General features: G+C 44.5%; 1 protein-coding gene across 1 annotated transcript in view; it reads right to left on the bottom strand.

The window, feature by feature from the left end:
* ACBD6 (acyl-CoA binding domain containing 6) overlaps positions 1-18843 on the bottom strand; it is an 82960-nt gene extending 64117 nt beyond the window's left edge. Inside the window, exons 1-3 of the mRNA XM_066555533.1 lie at positions 18616-18843; positions 12152-12216; positions 11564-11660 (exon numbers count right to left, since the gene is read on the bottom strand). Of these exons, the coding sequence (XP_066411630.1) occupies positions 11564-11660; positions 12152-12216; positions 18616-18843 (390 nt within the window). The remainder of the gene's footprint in view (positions 1-11563; positions 11661-12151; positions 12217-18615) is intronic.
* Positions 18844-19769: the final 926 nt, after the last annotated feature.

Here is a 19769-nt window from a genome sequence, read left to right on the forward strand (position 1 = left end):
TTCCCTTTAAAAAAACACTATTTAAGACAGGGAAAATATTTTCCAGATTACAGTCAAAAAATTAAACCCAACATACTATAAGTAATGTCATAGTTAAATAGTGCTGTGATCTAAAGCAAAGCTTTGCAGATTACTCATTTAACTCTAACGACTTAATTAATAACTGCACCATAATCACAGTTGGAAATTAGTAGTAAAGACAGTCAGGGGAAGGGAAATAAATGTAAAATGCGTAATATAATTTTGAGCAAGTCTAATGCTTGCTAGGAGCTGTTATTTCATGACTCACTGTACACATTTTAGCATATGTGTGGAAGGAAACACTATGCTCAAAAAAAAAAAAAAAAAGCCCTGAAGCAGTGGCTTCCCACAGTTTTTGGTTTGTGGAGTACTTTTTTTAAAAAGAAAAGCAGACATGGAGGTGGCAAGCACAAGATCACCAGCAGGCTCCTTTCTTCACATTCTTTTCATGGACTTTGCCAAAACTTGCATATTCCCAGTGCCTGCAGCCCAAAGGGAGAAGGGAGTGGTGCTGTTTGGACCCTTCCAGCATGAAGGAAACCAGGTCAGTCCTGGAGCAATCAGTCCCTTCTGTCCCATCACCTGTATGAAAATCCAGGAATGCCCAAGCAGAGGAGACCAAGCTACAGACACAAACACAGCCTGTACTGTAATTGTTGGGGGGTTTTGTCAATTTAATACAAGATATTTATAGAGATTTACACAGACATTTGTAGGAGCAAGAAATATATTCTGAGCCAAGCTGGAAATACTGAACAACTCCATGGCTTGGGATGAAACAGGTGCTCTGAAGCCTGAAAACTGAATGCAACCTTGAATTTTGATAAATAAAGGACATCAGCAGCCATCCTCTGCCTTCTGGAGTGACACTGGGCCAGACATCACTGCAGAGGCCAGCATCCTCACTGGTGAAAGGAGCAGCTCTGAGGCTGCTAGAGCAGTGCCATGGACATTTGTTTCCCACAGCACATCTCAGTTGTGAAGGCAGAGGGTGGATTTATGAGGTCTGCAGGCACAGGAATAGCAGAATGAAGAGATCTTCAGTGGTCCCAAGCAGGAACAAGGAGATTTCCAAATGTACAGTGCAATCCTTGGCAGGCTCAGCCAGAGGGATGCAGGATCTGGAAGCAGCAGCCCTTAGTGCTGAGCACTGAACCTGAGCCTTTCCCTGCCTTTGTGTGGGTTAGTTCAGCAAAAGTACCTACAGGATGCTCCAGAGACCTTTGAGGAGTGCCACCTTTCCTTAAAATAGGAGTAATTTGGTACAACAGTGTCCAAATATCCAAGTAGGAGACAATAGGTGCCCTTTTAAAGGAAAACTTTTTCCAATCTAAGAGACAAATAGCGTTTACATGGCATTAACCAACCTGTTAGTTAACATCCAAACAAAATCTTAATCTCCAGTAATTACACTCAATACTTCCTTGATATTTCTTGTAAAGAGCAAGCTAAACATAGCCACTTAACCTTTTCCTAATTCAAAAAGCAGTATTTTCACTAAAGAAACAGTTACTTATGCTATAGCTTATGTTGTACATAAAACAATTACAGCTGGTTTCTCCTACCCAAAAGCATATGTTATTTTTAATTAACACACTCTGTATCTTAAACCAGCCTTTGCCCTGCCATGAGAAGCATCAGGGTACACAGACCCTTCCTGTGTTTGAATACTTCCAAGTAAATGTCTACAGCTCCACACCTAAACATCAATATATTACAATATATTACATATTCCACAGTAAGATAAACCTGCAATTTCTACCCAAGTTGCTGAATTTTTTAAGAGCCTCTGACACAGCAAGCTGAGAGTCTTGCAACAGCTTCAATTACTTGGAAAAATCAGATTTTTTTGTAATTAGGGTTGAGCCCTTCCCAGTTTAAAGCAGTCAAGCTGCCTGCCCAGCCTGGTGAGCTGCTGGCAGAAATAGGAGCAGGAGTTTCAGGAGCAGAGCAAGCAAGAGAGCAGCAAAGCAAGTCCAAGCCCCCCTCTGGAATGTCCACCAAGTGCCACAAGCAGAGGAGTCAGTCCCTGCTCCTCCCACCCTCATTCACCACCTCATTTGGCTATCCCAAAAAAAGGATTTTCCCATGTTTCTGGGCACTCCAGGGAAACTTTGGGATCCAGGAAGACTCTCTCCTGCTCAGGAAGTGACCTGGGCAGCAGGAATCATCACAGAACCACAGGATGGTTTGGGAAGGAAAGCACCTTGAAGGTCACCTTGTTTGAACCCCAACTAAAACTGGGCAGAGAGAGCAGATCTTGCCCTCCTGGTCCTCCTCACCTCACCCTGCAATTTCCTATTTATTTTTCCTCCCCTTCCAAACCTCCTGTTCCCCCAGAGGCTCTGCTCTCTGCCCCAAGCTCCTGAACTGCCCATGGCAGCTTCCTGCTTGGTTCAACACCTCTCCCCTGCCCCAAGCCCACCCTGCAGCTTTCCCAGCCCCCACTTTTGTCACGTCAGCACTACCAAAAGCATCTTGTACCAATTTGATTTAGAGTTTTCAGTACAGAAATGAACCTCACAGGAAAGTTTTGATGGCTGGTGGAGTCACTTCTCATGTCACAACACTGCTCTTTCCTGCTTCCAGCCTCACGCAGCCGCTTCACAAAAATGAGCTTTTCAATGCTTTTGTCATTCATGTTTTTGTGGCTGAGGAGCAGCAGCACTGCTGCTAAAATCTGCAACAAATGAAACCTGCACTTGGCACTCACACACCTTCCTTGCCTTGCCAGAAACTGCCACCTCAAGGCAGAAATGACAGAGGGCACCTCTGGTTGCATCTCAGTGGTTTCAGCTTCTGGTCTGAAATTTTAACAAATTCAACCTTGCCATCTCAGTTTAAGCCAAGATCCCTGGAAATATCAGTATTTAACCATTTTCTGTCAACTCAGCCACAGAAGCAACAGCCTCCAGCAGAGGATGTGCAGCAACTGACACCTGACCTGGTGACACTGAGATGCTTTCTCAGCTAGGAGAGCAATTGCTCAAGTGTAGTTTTAAGATCCCAGAGCTCAGCTGCATCATGTGCTTCCAATCCCACAGCCATGGGATCACAGAAGCACCAGGTGCTGTGGGACTGCAGGCAGACAGCAGAACCTGTTACTTCTGGACAATGATTACAGGGATAACAAAAAGCAACAACTTCCCTGCTGCACACAAACTTACACTGTAAATTGTTTTGTCTCACTCTGTTATATCTTGTCATCACTGTATGCCAGTAGTTTGAGATTATATATATATATATATATATATATATGTAAATTTACTTGCTCTTTTTTTTTCAATTGCCTCTGGTGTATCTGGCTAGCATGCAGTGTCTTCATCCACCTGCAAGCCAGGAATCATGATGCTGGGATGCCTCACTTTGCTGCAGCAGCACACTCAGCAAGGCAGAGCTACACCTCTAATTATTCTTTTTTTCTCAATACATTCCAAATAGTATATTCTGTAATATTTCTGTAATTAGTGCAAGATGGTGAAAATTAATTCAGTGATGTATTCAGAAGAAAAATATTTAAATATTACTATTTAACCAAAATCACTAATGGTGATCCCCCCCAATTTCTTGGTTGGAATTCTCAAAATCCACTACTGTTACATCCAAGTAGCTGGAAGGGAATATGTTATGCTACTCACAGCACACTAACAACAGAGTGCATCAACACTGCTGGATCTGAGCTGCAAAAATGAGGACTAGCATCTCTACAAGCCAAAGTTAGCCCTTGGAGGGCTGGTAAGATTGCATATTTAACATACAGTATATTTTCAGCAAGAACAGGCAGCCTAAAAGGAGGGAGAGAGAAGAGACATAAGCTTTGCCATGATAATTCTCTCCTTTGAAGAAGCTTAGGGGCATAGAAATGTGGGCAACCCCTGTACAGGATTTCAGTGCAGCCTTCAATCCATGACTGCATTGCTGGTTTGCTTCCTAAACTTCAGCCTCTCTGAAATACACACTTGCAGCTTGGCACTGTTGTATTTCAATCAATCGCTTGGTCGAGGATCAGAATGTCATAAATAAAAGGAGCTGAGGCCATAAATTTCTGCAGAGATGTAAAATCAAAGAGAACAATCCAACACACTCCCAGGGGGTAGGAGGCTGACACATATTCCAGCTGTTTATATTTCTACTATGAGATGCTTGTTCATTTTAACTTCTTCACTTCTGCACAGCTTGCCAGAGCCACAATTCCAAACAACAGTGTGGGTCTGGCATTTTGTTTTGTGCTCTACAATAAAAGGCTGCAGGAGATAAAAACCCCTGTGATTGATAAACTTGTCCACAAACAAAATCCCAGCCCTACCAGCACAGCACCCCAATGCCTGGCTGGTGAGTTACTTGCAAAGACAGGGACAGAAAAGCAACAAATTACCTATGGACAGCTTTTGTGGGTAGGATCTGTGCCAGGGACTTAAAGCATCAGCACCCACTCCTCATGAGAAGATGCAGCAAAACAACACCACCCACCTTTATTGTGGAAGAATGGGGAAATTTAGTTCATGTTTATAGTGTGGTATTTTAGTTTCTGACACAATAGAAACTACAAAGCATCCCCTTGCTAATAAGAAAAATTGGTTCTGAAAGTACGCTCCAAAAGCAAAGCACTTAAAGTCGAATTTTGCAGATAATAGACTGCCTTTTTTCCAACTTGGATAAAATCATGTGGGTCACCTCACCTCTAGTTTCACAAGTAGGAGTGAAGTGTACACAAACTGCAAGGCTTTGTGAGCCATGCACAGTAAATAACTGCAATCTCCATCAACTCCACTTGCATGCTAGAGACTGTCCCTCATGCAGCTGGCAAAAGGCAGCATGGCAGAAGAATCCCTCTGTGTAATAACATCTAAACCTTCTCGGGATATAAAATCCTCAAAAACTATTACATACCCCAGTGTAGTTCACAAAAAAACAACTCAGCAGATTGTCTAAAATCAGAGAACACTGTAGTCTCACACACTCCAAAGCCAGAAGCCTGGGGTGGAACAATTTTCTGGTTTTAATCTTAATTTCTAGCGCTTAGTTTTCTGCTAAAAGAATAATAATAATAAAAAAAATACAGGCTTGATGATTTGGCTTTGTTTTGTTTTCAAAGGGGAAGAGCTTGATTAGAGTTTACAAATTGTTTCAGTGATATGCTTCTTCTAATGTGGTCACTATTAAAATAAGAGCTTTCAAAAAAAAATGTGGAGCAAACAGTGATCTTTGTTTTTCAGATTTTGTTAGAAATTATTGTTACCAACAACATTTGGGTAAAAAATCCAACCAAAAAGTCAGATATGAAATTCCCTAAGGATCAAGTGTCACAGCAGGATCCATACAAAGAAATGTGCAGAGCAAAGCCCCTGCAGCACTGCTGCACAGCTCCTCTTCCCAGTGTGCTGCATTAGCACAGGACAGCAAGCTTTAGGGAGCACAGCCATAATTTGATTAGTGCCCGCTTTACACGCTGCAATTAAATTGCTTTTATACTACAAAAGAAATAAAGTCGCTATTTTTCAAAGTTTTTGACCTGGCAGCACAGCAAGCCATAAATTGAAATATTTCCCCAAACAAAGCAGGTGTCTGAGCTCACTGCTGCTGGTGACAGGCAGGGAGAGACCCAAACAGGTCCCTTCCCCTCCTGCTCTTCCCATCCCCCTGGTAATCCTGCCCACACCACTCTGCTGCTCTTTCCCAAGCACAAACAGTGGCTGCTGGGCCAGATTATCAAGGGAGACATCTGTTTGACAGACAAAACAGGAAAACACGATGGGTGCACTCATTTTGTTTACAGACAACAGTTTTTCTAATGTATTTCTTAATTTCCAGAAGAAATTCCTCTGGCCTGCAGAACTAACCAAGAAATCCAGAGATTTCAGCCTGAAACTGCCTGAAACATTTACCAGTCACTAATGTAATTCTTAGAAGTTGACCAGACATAAAACCTGTAAGCTGCAAAAGATCAAAGCTTCTTGTTCCAGATATCAACAGGGCAGACTTGAGCAATGAATCCAAACTTAAGAAAAATTCAAGTTTTGAATTTTACAAGATTTTTTTTTTATGTCATTGGAAACAGAGTTTATATTTGAGTCATTATAGAAATTTTTCAGTTCTCTTGGAGATCCTACACTACAGAGATTCTATGCTGCCTTGGAGAGCTTACTTAAATACAAGAGGCTCATCAATTTAAATCAATTATTAAAATAATTCAGTTAACACCTGGTGCAACCTGCCAAAAGCACACACAGACCTCAGCTCTTCTGCAAATCAGGGAATTGTTTCTCCTGCTTTTCACTGTATCCCTGAACTGCAGATTCTCTTTCCCACATTTTATTTCAACTTGTTATTGCATATAAATGTGACAGAGAAAGGTTATTTCACCAGAAGGGATGGAGCCCAGCCCTGGGCACAGGGTACCTGGCCACCCACCTTATCAAATATTGCCCCCTGCAGTACTTCCTGCAAAAACACCCAATGGACAAATCCATTTGTTTTATTCCCAAAGGTTTTACAGCTTGCTGGACTGCTCCGAGCCTGCAGCAATTGTGCATTTGCTATTTTATTCACTCTGAAGTTTGTTTTCTGTTTCACCAGCCTTTTTGTCCCCCGAGGGTTCTCTCTTGGCATGATCTGGTGCTCCCACACCAACCCAGCAAAGGAGAGATTTGACTCCCATTTGGGACAGACTACAGAGAATTAAATCCTCTCCTACTCAAACAAGGCACAGAATAGTACTTAAAAAAACACAAGCAACTTTCTCCCCTGTAAACATCAGAAGTGGGACTTCACACCTTTAAGAGCCTAAAAAGATGTTTGGTGAATGCCTGTTTTCTTTGAAGTGGAGCTCTCTTCCCTTTAGAGAGAAGTCTGGGCTCTTCAGATTCCTGATCTCCAACTTTCTTCATTACACAGCAGAAATTTTACTAACTGCATTATTGGTGAAGCTGAGTCAAATAAGTTAAAATGCCAACTTCTTAAGCTTTGATATATAAATAGAAAATCTTTAAGTCCTCCTGTGAGTTTCAGCACTCAAAGCAAATAGGAAGAGGCGTGTAAGTGTTTGGGAAAGGATGCCACTGAAGTTAGGAGTGACAAGCTGTTCAGATTTGAACTGGTAAATATGTAATATACGAAATAGGAAAAGGAAATATTTCGAACCGAGCGATGCCAAAATTGCAATCAGCAAATGGAAGGCTAAATATGCTGAGCAAATCTGGATGCTTTTTTTATTATTTATTTTGATTGTTTGAGCTGTGCCATATAACCATCTCGTTACAAGAACAGATCAATAACAGCTCCTGGCCACCCCTGCAGTGTGGTGTCACACCTCCACCCATGGCCCCTGCGACAGGGTTTCGGTGGAAGGGACTGTTCCATGCTGCTAAGAAAGGAAGTGCTGGCCTGCTTCTGCTTCTCTGGGCTTGAAAAACTTGAACCCAGTGGGAACTTGTGATATCCACAAGAGAGATGAGAATTTGGGAATGTGTGGGGGGCTGCAAACAGCCACTATGACTCTCAAATCTGCGAGTACTGAAGTGCCCGATTATGCAGCGATGTACATGAGAACAAAGTGACTGCATGAAGGTGACACCCATCTTCTGAAGGTGACACTCCCCAAATCCCTGAGCCCACTGCTGAGGCTGCAGAACAGCACCATGGCAGTGGTGTGAGAAATAGCTACTCACTTTTCATAGGTTAGGAAGGTTTATTAAACCTTATCAAAAATACAACAGAAGACTGAATAAAGAAAAAAGGTTACGGCGCTGGGAGCAAAAGATTTTCCCCGCCATGTGCTCAGCCCCCCTTCACAATGAAGGTTTTTTTCCCTTTTAACCCTTCCCAAAGTTCTGTCCATCAACCCCTTCTTTGCTGTCCAGTGGTGGAGGGAGATCTCTTCCTCAAATCCTCATTGGAGGTCAGATGTCACCATAGTGACAAGCCAGCCCTCTGAGGTATCCCAACTCCAGCTGTCCCTTGATAACCACACGAGGGGGTAAAACATAACTATAAATCTATAAAACTTTTCTTAACCTACATCCATGATATTTGTCCATTAATTGTGAGAGTCAATCATGGCACTACTCATCTATCAGAGTGGGAATGCAGAGCCAGGGGGACACGCACGCGGTGGCTGGCAGGGAGGGCAGGTGAGTGTCACCACCACCTCACACCAGCCAAAGCCACCAAAAGCAATTGTCATTTGCTGCCAGTAAAGCAGGAAGATGACAGGTGAACATAGGAGAAGAGAAGCAGCCAGGACACATCTTCCTTTGAAAAGGACCCAAAGCAGTGGGAGGTGTTGACAGCGTGCGTGAAATGTTTCTGTTTCAGGCTGGAGAACGCAAAAGAATGGCTTCATAAATTATTCTCTGTTCTGGAGGAAGAGTGAATAGACTTGAAGGACAGGTGATGTCTCTGAAATATGCAAATAGAGCTGAGCTGGTCCAAGCAATTACCTTTCCACTGCCTGGAACTTCAGACTGAAAGGAATGACTCACGAGAAACAAAAGATGTGCTCAAAGGTAGAAGATGACGAAGGAAGACTGCATCAAGAGGAGAATGGAGACAGCATGGAAAAGAGTATTCCTGACCTCCTGCTAACAGCTGTTCTTGGGAAAAGGAGCAAAACAACCCACAACACATAGTAAGACCTAGGTGAAGGTCTTATTCAGCCTTTCAGAAGGGCTGGATTGCAGAACATCCTGAAAAGCAATTGGGATTGTTCTAGACCAAGACAGCCATGAGATTCCCATGGCTTCATGGATGTAAAGACAATGGACCTCACCTCAAATACCCTCGAGGTTACCTGTTAATTTTAAAGATTTTCCAGCAAATAAAATTGCTGAAAATAAGTGCACTATGATCATTTTCCCCCAGGTTTTAGACAAAGCTCTGAAAGAGATGATTAGGCAGGACTATGAGACAACCTGCAGGCAGCAAGGGTGAAAAAGAAACTAAAGCACATTGGAAATAGCCAAGCAGATACAGTCAAAAATGGCACACAAACTTCAGAGAGCAGAGAACAGCTATGCTGCTCCCTCTGCACATTCAGCTGTCTCCTAATGAGGTGTGGGTACTCCAAAGTCAGTGCAGGAGTAGGAAGCAGCAATAGGAAGCAGCAGGTGAGGTTTGTGCTGCTGTTAGAATTCTCATTGCTTCTGGACACAAATTCAGGGCAATCCTCCTGAATCAGAACCCTTTTACTTCAAGTTTGGGGTTTTTTTCCATCCAAAACAAAGATATTAAATTAAAGCAGGTAAATCTGATGCTGGAATTGTACTAATTGAAGATACTTCAATATGAAAGAATGAATCAATGGAGAAACAAGAAAAAGGAATGAAAAAGTGGATCTATTTGGACTGCATAAGAAATACTGCATTTAGTTCCATTCTATTTGTTAACAAAAATACTAACAGCCTGAAGGCTGCAGAACAGCAGCAAATCTGCTGAGGAAAAAATGAACCTATGAAGAAAATAAGTGGTTTTAAGCTTAAAATTTTACTGAAGGATCAAGTTAATAAAGCCCTTTGGCAAATCTATGAAACAGGAGACTGTCGAGGATTTAAAATAACACAAAAGAACAACATTAACAGATAAGATGAAAGGTTGAAGAAAAAGTAAGTTGGGAACATTGAGAAGGCTTTTAAATAACAAAATTCATGAGGATGCACAACAAGAAATTGAACACTTTTGTACTGTAATTACTATTTATGATTCATAATGATATGAAAGCCAAAGTTTTAAAATTTGTAATGTGCACTTTATACTGCTTTCAAACCAAGCATTTGGAGTGCTTAATTCAGAATCTATGGTACATAAGAAAAATCTGAAGGAACCCAGCAGATGAGCATGCAAAGGAAACACAATGACAGTGATGAAGCACTTTGTAATGTACCCACAGCTCTTTTCTATAAATCCAATTTGAAATTTGAAGACTAAAGTAGCTATTTTATCTCCATCTCCTGACACATACATCTCCATCATTTTAAAGAACAGAGCTCCCTCTCGTGGCTCCACAACGTGGATTTGGTGGGGAGAAGGAAAAATGGGAGAGCAGCAGGAGATGCATGAGAGGACTCCTGAGAGCATTTTGGTCCTATAAAAGTGGAATTAAAAGGATGATGTAATAAGAAGGAGAGGTGAATTCTTGTGAAGAAAGCAAAGCCATCTTTATCTCAATGCTGACTTTTAAATTACATTTTCTGCTAAGGTAACCTTTTTACCTTAGGGGAAGAGGGGAGGAACAGTGCTGCCAACCTTTCTGTGTTTGCTGTATGGGTTCTTTAAAATATTTGTTCTGTAAAAACATATTACACCTCTTTGCTGGCTGACAGTTTTGTAACCTGAAGCTCACAGCTCTTACAGTATTTCTCTGAAGCAAGGAAGTGAAGGGAATATTCAAAAAGCCAAACCTGTCACCACACTGAATGATTTGTTCAGGAAAGCACTGAGTATTTTGTTTCATTTTTTTTCCGTTTTAAAATTAATATTAATGTGTTTCACTTGACACTTACTTCATTCAGAATTATACACGGATTTTTACAAATTACTTTATTTCTGGAAGAGAATTTTAGCCTGGACAAGAATTTACCCAGCAAGCAGTCAACTTTGGCTAACTGCACAGCACATAAATCTATTTTCTCCAAGGGCATTAAAAAGGATTTTTTCTAAATGACAGCCTTTCTTTGCTGCAAAAACATTATGAGTGGCATGGAACATGAACTAGTGAAGAAAAAAAACTTAACCTTAAACCTCAAGAACAGCATCAGAAGACAAAATCAAATTCTTGGTTCACAGGATTGTACCCACAAAAGATTTTGCTTCCAAAGCACAGGAGTATAGAAGAACAAATTTCCTACCATGAGAAGAAATTACCATGCCTTCAGCATTTTACTATTAGTGAAATATCTCCACTCTATTTCTAAAGTCTATGCTTTTTCTAAACAGCAATCCTCTTTAAAAATTGTATAAAAGTCAGTCTATAAACAGGAGATATCCTTAAGGATTCAATCAAGTAATAAACCTGGTAGATGAAAGACAAATTAATTAAAATGACAGTACAGTCTCCCTATAACACACAGATACAGACTTGTTATGTTGGAGTACCTAATCATAATCAGATTTGGTAATTTGCTGCATGGAAACAAAAAGGAAACATTTTTAGAATTGATCATTCAGTTCATGTCACTTTCATGGAGATTGCTTTCTATTGATCAACATTTAAAGAGTAGTTGAAAAGAGAAGGATGAGAAAAGGATAAAAAGTATCTTTACATGCTAAATACAGCATGAACCAATAAGAGCAAAATAAATTAGATCACTACAGCCAAACCAACCCTGTGCATGAGCTGGCTGTAATGAAGATCATTATGAATGAAAGAGATGGTTCTTCATGCTTCAGTCACAACAAAAGGAGAGTTTTAGAAACGAATTTAGACTTTAATCTGCTCAAAATGAAGTTTGCCATGCAGCAATTAAAGCCTGTGAGAAGCTGAACCATTGGCAGCTTCACAAAGACAAATGCTGGTTGGTTTTCTGAATGATAATTCCACGTTTCCTACCTGTGGATTCCAGCTGGGGTCGAGTTTTTTCACTGCAGCAATGTACTCCTGCATAGCTTGGTGAGGGCTGGTGTCTCCCAGGGCTTTCCAAGCCTCCCTAGGAGCAACAGGAAAACATCAGTGAGCCCCTCAGAGTCAGCACAAGGTGTTTTTATAGTGACATCAGTGGAACACAGCAAACAGATTCATCAAAATCCTTTCAGGGCATGCAAAGCCATCTTTCATTCAGCTTGAAATGGTCAACTTTTCTCTGAGGCCATGAATGGCCACTGTCAGTGCAGTTCTGTTGTGAAAGGATCTTTCAGGGGATCCTGCTCCAGGCTGGAACACACTTTGTGTTCACAGAGCTGCAGCTGTTCTCAGATTTTTGCTGTATTGCATGCCAGCTCTGGATGAAGACAGTAAATAAAGGATTCTGGTATTTCACAGTTGTATCAGGCATAGCAGCAAACATTTCCCTGTTAAACAAAGAATTTTAAAGCTATTTCAGGGGCAACTCCCCATGGTCCATAATTTGTCTACAGATGAGACAAGATGGAACAAAAAGTACAGCCAGAATTGCTAGGAATGATAAGGATTTCCTCTTACCATTTCTGCTTTCCCTCAAAGTCAAAGAAGCCTGGCTTGGGGGTGTTACAGGCTCCAAGTTTCACCTAAAGAAAAGAAATTTCCTTCTGTCAGAACAAAATAAAGGGGACTTGCACAAGGAAAATTCAGTGTTCTGATGGTTTCAGGGTAACTATGTCATAAGGCCATTAAAAAAAAGGTTTTTGGGAAAAAACTTCATCAACCACATCTCACCCCTGCTTTAGCACCTCTGCATCCCTGGGTTTTCTTTGCATGATGCACAGGAAGCAATTTTGTCGTGCAGCTCATTTCTTTTGCATGCATTACCCACAGGGATAACCAGTGAGTGATTTCTCACTAATGTTATGTTTATTACCCAGCCAAATGCCTCATCCTCCACCAGGATAAAGAAAAATTCTGTTGATTAGGGTTTCCACAGAGATGATTATTCATTACTGCTGAAATTCACCTGCTTCCACACAAAGCTGGAGTAAACAGACTTTGCTTAATTATTTTCAAGGTCCTCTGGAAGGCAAGGGGACAAACTTGGAGCAAAGGAATGCCAGGCAGCTCCTGAATTTGCTCCCAGGCACCTGGCTGCAGGAAGCACTGCATGAGAGACAAGTCAAGGCCTGAGTGCCAGAGATGAGCCAATGTGTCAGAAGCAAGGCAGAAATTAAAATGTGTGTGTGGGGGGTGAAATGAAAAAACACAAGGAAGAGAGGGAATGAGCCAGAACCCAGGGATAGATATATGGAAAAAAGTGTCACAGCCAGTGTAAAATGAACTTGGTGCCAGAGGGACTCAGGCAGTTTTCCATGTGTAAAATTTTTTTTTAACACAAAATGATGGGTGAAAGGGTAGAAAGCAGAGCTGAACCAGAACAGAGCTCCTGGGAAGCAGCTCCCACAGCAAATGCCCCTAAGACAGGGCACAGCACAGATGGGGACCCCAGGGAGGGGACACAGGTACACCCTGGAGGTGGGCAAAGGCTTCTGGAGAAACATTTTGTTAACCAAGCAAAACCAAACTGCATCCAGCAAATGTTTTATGAAATATGCTCAAGTGTTCAGGCAGGTGAAGTGCTTAAATCAAGGAACAATTCTTCACCTTAACAGGGTGGGGATTTTATGCTGAGGATGGAAGCATTAATCAGGCTTTAAAGAGAGCATGCCCGTGCTGAGAGATATTTATTAGTTACACTATGTTTTCATTTAAAGTGTTAGAGGATATGAGTGACTGTAACTGAAATTAATTTTCTGTACATCTGACTGTCTCCCAGTGAGCAATTCATCCAAATTAGAACATCTTAGCTGGCCTTTAAAACAACATATTGCATTTCAGGGAGAAATAGGAGAATAGGCTAGCAACAGTTAAGTTCTATAAATCAGTCACAATTCATGTAGTCTAAATGGTTTTTTTCTATGCTCTGAGGTGGATTGGACCACTTGTTTTAAAAAGCAAAACAAACTAGGGAATAAAATGTAAATTCATTATCTGTATGGAAAACGCCTGCTTGGCAATTCTTTAGTTCAACAGCCAACCTGCAGAAATTGGCCAAGATAGATAAAAAAAAAAAATCTGTTTTAATATTAATTTTCCACTGCCATCATCAAAACACGACAGCAGTTTCCTCTCTGGAGATTTGGCACTCAAAGGCAGTTCTAGCACTGGGGAAGACTGTTAGCAACATTGATAGTAATACAAATCAAGGAATAGTAGTTAAATTTCATCCATCAAGAGGGGAAAAAAGTGCACTTGTGCCCTGTTTGCTATTTTAAGGTGCATTAAAAAGGCTTGCAGGGGTTTTGTTGGAAAGAATAAAACACAAGATTTTGGCTCCTCTCTTTTTGCTGCAAGACTCACAATGCAGGAGAAACCAACGAGGAATTTAACATAAAACAGGATCTGAGCCTGACAGCTGAGGAAAGGGAGTTAAACATGCCAATACTGACAAAAAAGACAAAATAATTTTGTGCAGGACTCTGTCCTTCTGCTACTTCCCTAGAGGACCTCAAAAGCTGTTTTACTCCATAGCCAGCATGAAGCCAAGAGCCTGTATTAGTATTTTAAATTAAGACTTTCTCATTCTGTGTCCAGAAAATAATTATTGAAGGTCTCTAGGGTGCTGACTGGTCACTTGATGCTCAGCTCTCCTCACTTACAGTTCATCAGCTGCATTAAAAGAACATGACAGACAGAATGCATTAAAAACTTCCTGGCATTGCTTCTGCATGCTGAGTTGCCTGCAGGCACAGTTCTCCTGAGTGGCACAAACGTGACCCAGGCAGCCCCAAACGGGCAGTGTCTGCAGCCACAGCTCCATCTGTGGCCAAAATAAATTTGGAAACCTTGGATGAGGCCTTCACCTGAGAGCTGAAGGTCAATGACATTCAGAAGAGGGAGAGATGCTCAGAGATGTGTTAATGCTGTTCACCATCCCCATGCACCTTCAGCTGCTGCTCCACACTGTGAGAAACCTTGAGATTCTCCTCACACCTTACTCCACGACTGGTTCTCCCTCCCTGGTGGTGGTGGTTAAATGGTCCTTTGCTAATTTTTCTGCCCATATATTTATACAGCAGGGTGTTCCAGCCAAATATTCCTACCTGATTGTAAATCTTGCAAGGTGAATTGTATTTGCAGCCTCCCTAAGGAGCAGAACAGAACCTCCATGGACAGCAGGACTGTACACAAGCCAAATAAGCTAAATTGCTTTTTCAAGACAGCAATTCCTGCCTGCTCCCATCCACAGCTCTGTCCCAACCCATGGGAAAGCCCTGACTGAAAATGGGGTGTAAGGAAGGACAAGCAAACACCGACCACAGAATGAGGAGTCACAATGACCAAGGGACTGCATGTCCCAGAGAGACAGAGAGTGACACTGGTGACAACCAAGTCAGTGCCATGGCACGGTTCCATGAAACAGGGAGCTGCAGGCAGAAATTCCTGTGTTCAGGGCAGGCTTGTGGCATCACATCCCACAATACTTGAAAGACATCATGCAAAATTGGTATTATATCCTTGAGCCCACACTGGGAGACTGTGCAGGCCCCATTTTGCCATCAGCAGTGGATTTCCAACTTACCAGCACCTCTCAACATTTACATGGACACATCCTCCTCCTGGCAGGGCAGTTTTCCCAGTCCAGTAATTTCCAGCAAGTTCTGGATCCCCTCCCCTATCTAAATCAGCACTGCTACACTGGTCTCCATTGCTGCACCTTCTGAACCTCAGATTTTTACATCCTCCCCATGATGGGCAAGCGCTCCCTTCACTTCACCACTACAGACACAAGGCCCAGACCAGTGATTTGCCCAAAGCCACAGAGAAAGTAGTGGAAGGAAAGAAAAATCAGTCCCAGTCCAGAGCCTTATGGACTAGTCTGTTCCTCCTGTTGTGGGGCAGAGTCATAAACTCAGCAACATCTTCTAAAAACCTCACTGGAGATGACAACTAAGCAATTCCCTTATTTTCAGGTCTCTGACACATAAACAAAATCAGAGAGAAAAGTAATAAAATCCTGAAATGGCCTCCAATAAAAGGTAATAAAATTCCAGGAAAATGCCTATATACCCAAACAGTTTGAAATAAATTATATACAGTATTTTAACAGAGAGCTCAGCTGCTACTGTCACCTCTTTTATGACGATGCTGTATCTTAAATCAAAGCCTTTAGTGACACAAAACACTAAACTGGGAAAAGACAAGGATGCCAAATCAAGGACAGTGGACAGATCTGAGTCAGCACCTTTTGTGTGCCAGCAATTCCACGGGGGTAATATATTAGCAGCTCGTTATGCATCCTGATACAGCTGCTGTAATTAAACACAGAAAACTTGCATTAAACACCCTCATTTTGATTTAAAGCACAAAATGCTGCAAAACTTAAAGTTAGCAGGGCATATTCCTGCAGTGGCTGTGCTAGCAAACCTCTCCCATCCCCAGTGCCAGCACTGCACTGCCAGGCACTCTGTAACAGGGAGGGCACCTTTCTGAACTGGGGAGACACAGAAATCCAGGGGCCAAGCACAGCCTGAAACCAAGGAGCACAAAGGAACTGCCTGTCACATCCTGGCTGGGCAGGGACACAGGAGAAGGACACAGAAGTGCCCTGTTCTTGTCAGTGGAAAGCAACTGGAAATCCCTGCTGACAAAGTGTTAATTGTCAGCTTTTCCTGACTTGTATCAAAACTCTTGTGAAACAGCTTCTGGGTTTTGCAATTTTTAACATTAAACTTATTGGTCTTACAGAGCTAACACCAGGAAACCCTCTGTAGTCTGGGGACAATCATGAGCTGACAAGCAAGCAATCCCTTCCCATTTCCACCCAGCATAGTCACAAAGCACTTGAAACAGAGCAAAAAATAAATATTTTATTTGCAACAAGCATCCTGAGAATCCAGACAAAAAATATAGAAAAGACACCTTTTTGCTCTCATCTTGGGCATGGCAAAATTCTCCTTGTATTTATTTTTCCTACCCTCCTTTTTCTCACAAGGGGAAGAGAAACCTGGAGTCCTGTTTAAGCACTAAGCACAGTCTGAAAACAAAACCTCACGTGACCAGCCTGCTTTTAACATAATTACTGGTTCACAAACCACAGCCTGGGAGCTGCCAGCTTAGAGGATAATTAAATATTGCACTAAAAAATTGAGAGCACTTATACATGGCAGTAGTAGGACACAGGCAATCCATGTGGGAGGAACATATATGGAAGATGTGCACACCCAATTCTGTCTGTGCATCCAAATGAGTGGGACTCAGTTCTCAAGCTGAGGCAGCACCTCTTGCCACACACCTGAGCCACAGAATCACAGAATGGTTGGGGTTGAAAGATCACCTAGCTCCAACTCCCTGGCATGGACAAGGACACCTTCCACGATAACAGGTTGCTCAGAGCTCCATCCAGCCTGTATTTATAGTTTTATTCTTTCATATTCTGGGTGTAACAACACTTAGAGTTTTGTGTTTCTCCAAGTTAAGCGATTGTTACAGTCCTTTGCAACTGGTGCTTTGTTTAGTTTGTTTTATGTAACTTCTGCCACAGGAGCAGGAAGAAGCTACATTGTGCATTCCAACAGGATGCACCCCATGGCTTGCTCAGTTCACGCAGCCTGAAGGGGAAATGGGGGTTGTGTGCAAGGTTACCCCCAGAACCAACCAGCTCAGGTGTGCAGCTGGTCCTCCCCACCAATTTCAACCACCCTGGACTCTGCCACAGCCAAACCACAGAATCATTAACTGGAGAAAAGACCTCCACAATCATTCAGTCCAACCTTTGGCCAAACACCACCATTCCCACTAAACCACACGGCAAAGTGCTGCTTCTGCTTGGTTTCTGAACATTTCCAGGGATTGTCATCCCACCACTTCCCTGGGCAGTCCATTCCAGTGCCCACTAGCCCATTCTTTCAAGCAAGAAGTTTTTCCTAATATCCAACCTGGACCTCTGCTGGCAGAACTTGAGTCTGGTTCCTGTTGTTCAAAGGATGCAGCATCAGGGTCACCAGCACTGAGTGAGGGTGAGAGGTGAGGAACAAGCACCAGGGTGATGGATTCACAGAATATTTGGTTTGGAAAAGAGATCACAGAGTCCAACCTTAGATTCACCACTACCTTGACAACCAGACCATGGTGCCAAGGGCCACATCCAGTGATTTCTAGAACTCCTCCAAGAGCAGTGACTCCATCACCTCCCCTGGGCACCCCTTCCAACACCCGACCATCCTTCCAGTGAGGAATTTTTCCTGATGTCCAGCCTGAACTGCACCTGGGACAGCTCAAGGCCATTTCCTTTTGTCCTGTCACATGTTACTCAGGAGCAGAACCTCCACTTGGCCACAACCTCCTCTCAGGGGTTGTAGAAAGCAACAAAGTTCCCCCTGAGCCTCCTTTACTACAGGCTGAGCCCCCCCAGCTGCTCTTCACCAGACTGGTGCTCCAGACCCTTCCCCAGCTCAGTTCCCTTCCCTGGACACGCTCCACCACCTCAGTGTCCTTCCTGAATGGAGGAGTCCAAAACTGAGCCCAGAATTTGAGATGCAGCCTCACCCATGCCCAGCGCAGGGGGTCTCTCACTGCGCTGGTCCTGCTGGAACTGAAAATTTCTCTTCTCTGCGTTATTTACCGCCGCTCACACCATGGCTGATACAGCCCTTGGCCTTCTCATGTTCAGCTGCTGCCCACCAGCTCCTTTCCCGCTGGGGCACTCCCCAACCACTCTCCACCCGGAATTTCCCAAATTTCGGGGGCTCTGTCCCACCGGGCTCCATCCACCCCCGCCGCCGCTGTCCCGGAGGGAGACACCCCCGCTCCTCCATCACCCTGGGACGCAACTTTCCTCCCCGGCACCGCTGCCACCTTTTGGGCCGCAGCCCCTCTGCCCATGGCCCCGGCAGAGCCCCGGCCCGGCCCCTCGGGGCACCGCTCTGCTCTCGCCCCCCGGCCCGGCCCGCTCAGCCCGTGCGCCGGTCCCGCCTCACCTGCTTGTAGCGGGCGTACAGATAGAGCAGCTGCTCCTTGCTGGCAGCGGGCAGCAGCGAGGGGAGCCGCTCGGCCGCCTGCTCGAAGAGCGCGGGCAGGTCCCGGTCGGGCAGGTCTCGGTCGGGCAGGTCCCGGTCCGGCAGCGCCGCGCCCGTGGCCGCCGCCTCGGAGCCCGAGCTGAGCTCGCCGCCGCTCCCGCCCGCCGCCGACAGCGGGGGCGACGCCATGGCGGCCCGCGCCCGCCCCGGTCCGCCCCGCAACGCGCTCCCCCGCCGCGCCTCGGTACGCGCGCCTGCGCCGCCTGCGGGAAACGCGCGCCGAGCACGACGGTTCCGGGCGGCCGCGGATCCGCGTGTCGGCGAGCGGCGACATGACGGGGAGTGACAGAATGGTTTAGGTGGGGAAAGACCTCCGAGATGATCCAGTCCAAACGTTCCCCAGCAGCACCAACACGTTCACCACTCAACCGCCTGTCGCCAGGTGCCACATCCAACTGTTTTTTGACTGCTTATAGGGATGGTGCCTGCCCTGGGCAGCCTGTCCCAAAGACTGACCACCCTACACATAAAAACTTTCCTATTACGAAATCTAAACCACCCCTGCCGTAACTTAAGGCCGTTTCCGCTCATCCTGTCGCTTGTTACCGGGGAGAAGAGGCTGACACTGAGCTCACTCCACCCTCCTGTCAGGGGCTTGCAGGGAGCGAGATGTCCCCTGAGCATCCTCAGCTTGCTCAGCCGCTCCTCACTAGAATTTTGCTCCAGCCCCTTCCCCAACTCTGGTCCCTTCTCTGGACTTGCTCCAGCCCCTTATGGTCCTTCCTGAGTTGAGGGGCCCAGAACTGGACGCAGGATTCAGGGTGTGGCCTCCGCCGTGCCCAGCACGGGGGACAGGTTAAGGGGGAGGCTCTCAAAGCCCATCCAGTCCCACTCCCCGCCATGGCCGGGGACACCTCCCCGGTGCACCAAGGCGCTCCGAGCTCCATCCAGCCTGGCCTTGGACACTTCCAGGATGAACAGCTTCTCAGGGCAATCCTTCCCGCCCCCCAAAACCCCCTTTGCGCCCCGCTGCCACCCGCGTCCCGTCGCCGTCTCCTCCTCGCCATCTTCCTCCTCCTCCTCTTCCTGCCGGGAACCACTGGAGGGCACTCGCG

The sequence above is a fragment of the Molothrus aeneus genome, chromosome 9 (genome assembly GCF_037042795.1).
Source record: "Molothrus aeneus isolate 106 chromosome 9, BPBGC_Maene_1.0, whole genome shotgun sequence".
Classification (NCBI taxonomy): Eukaryota; Metazoa; Chordata; class Aves; order Passeriformes; family Icteridae; genus Molothrus; species Molothrus aeneus.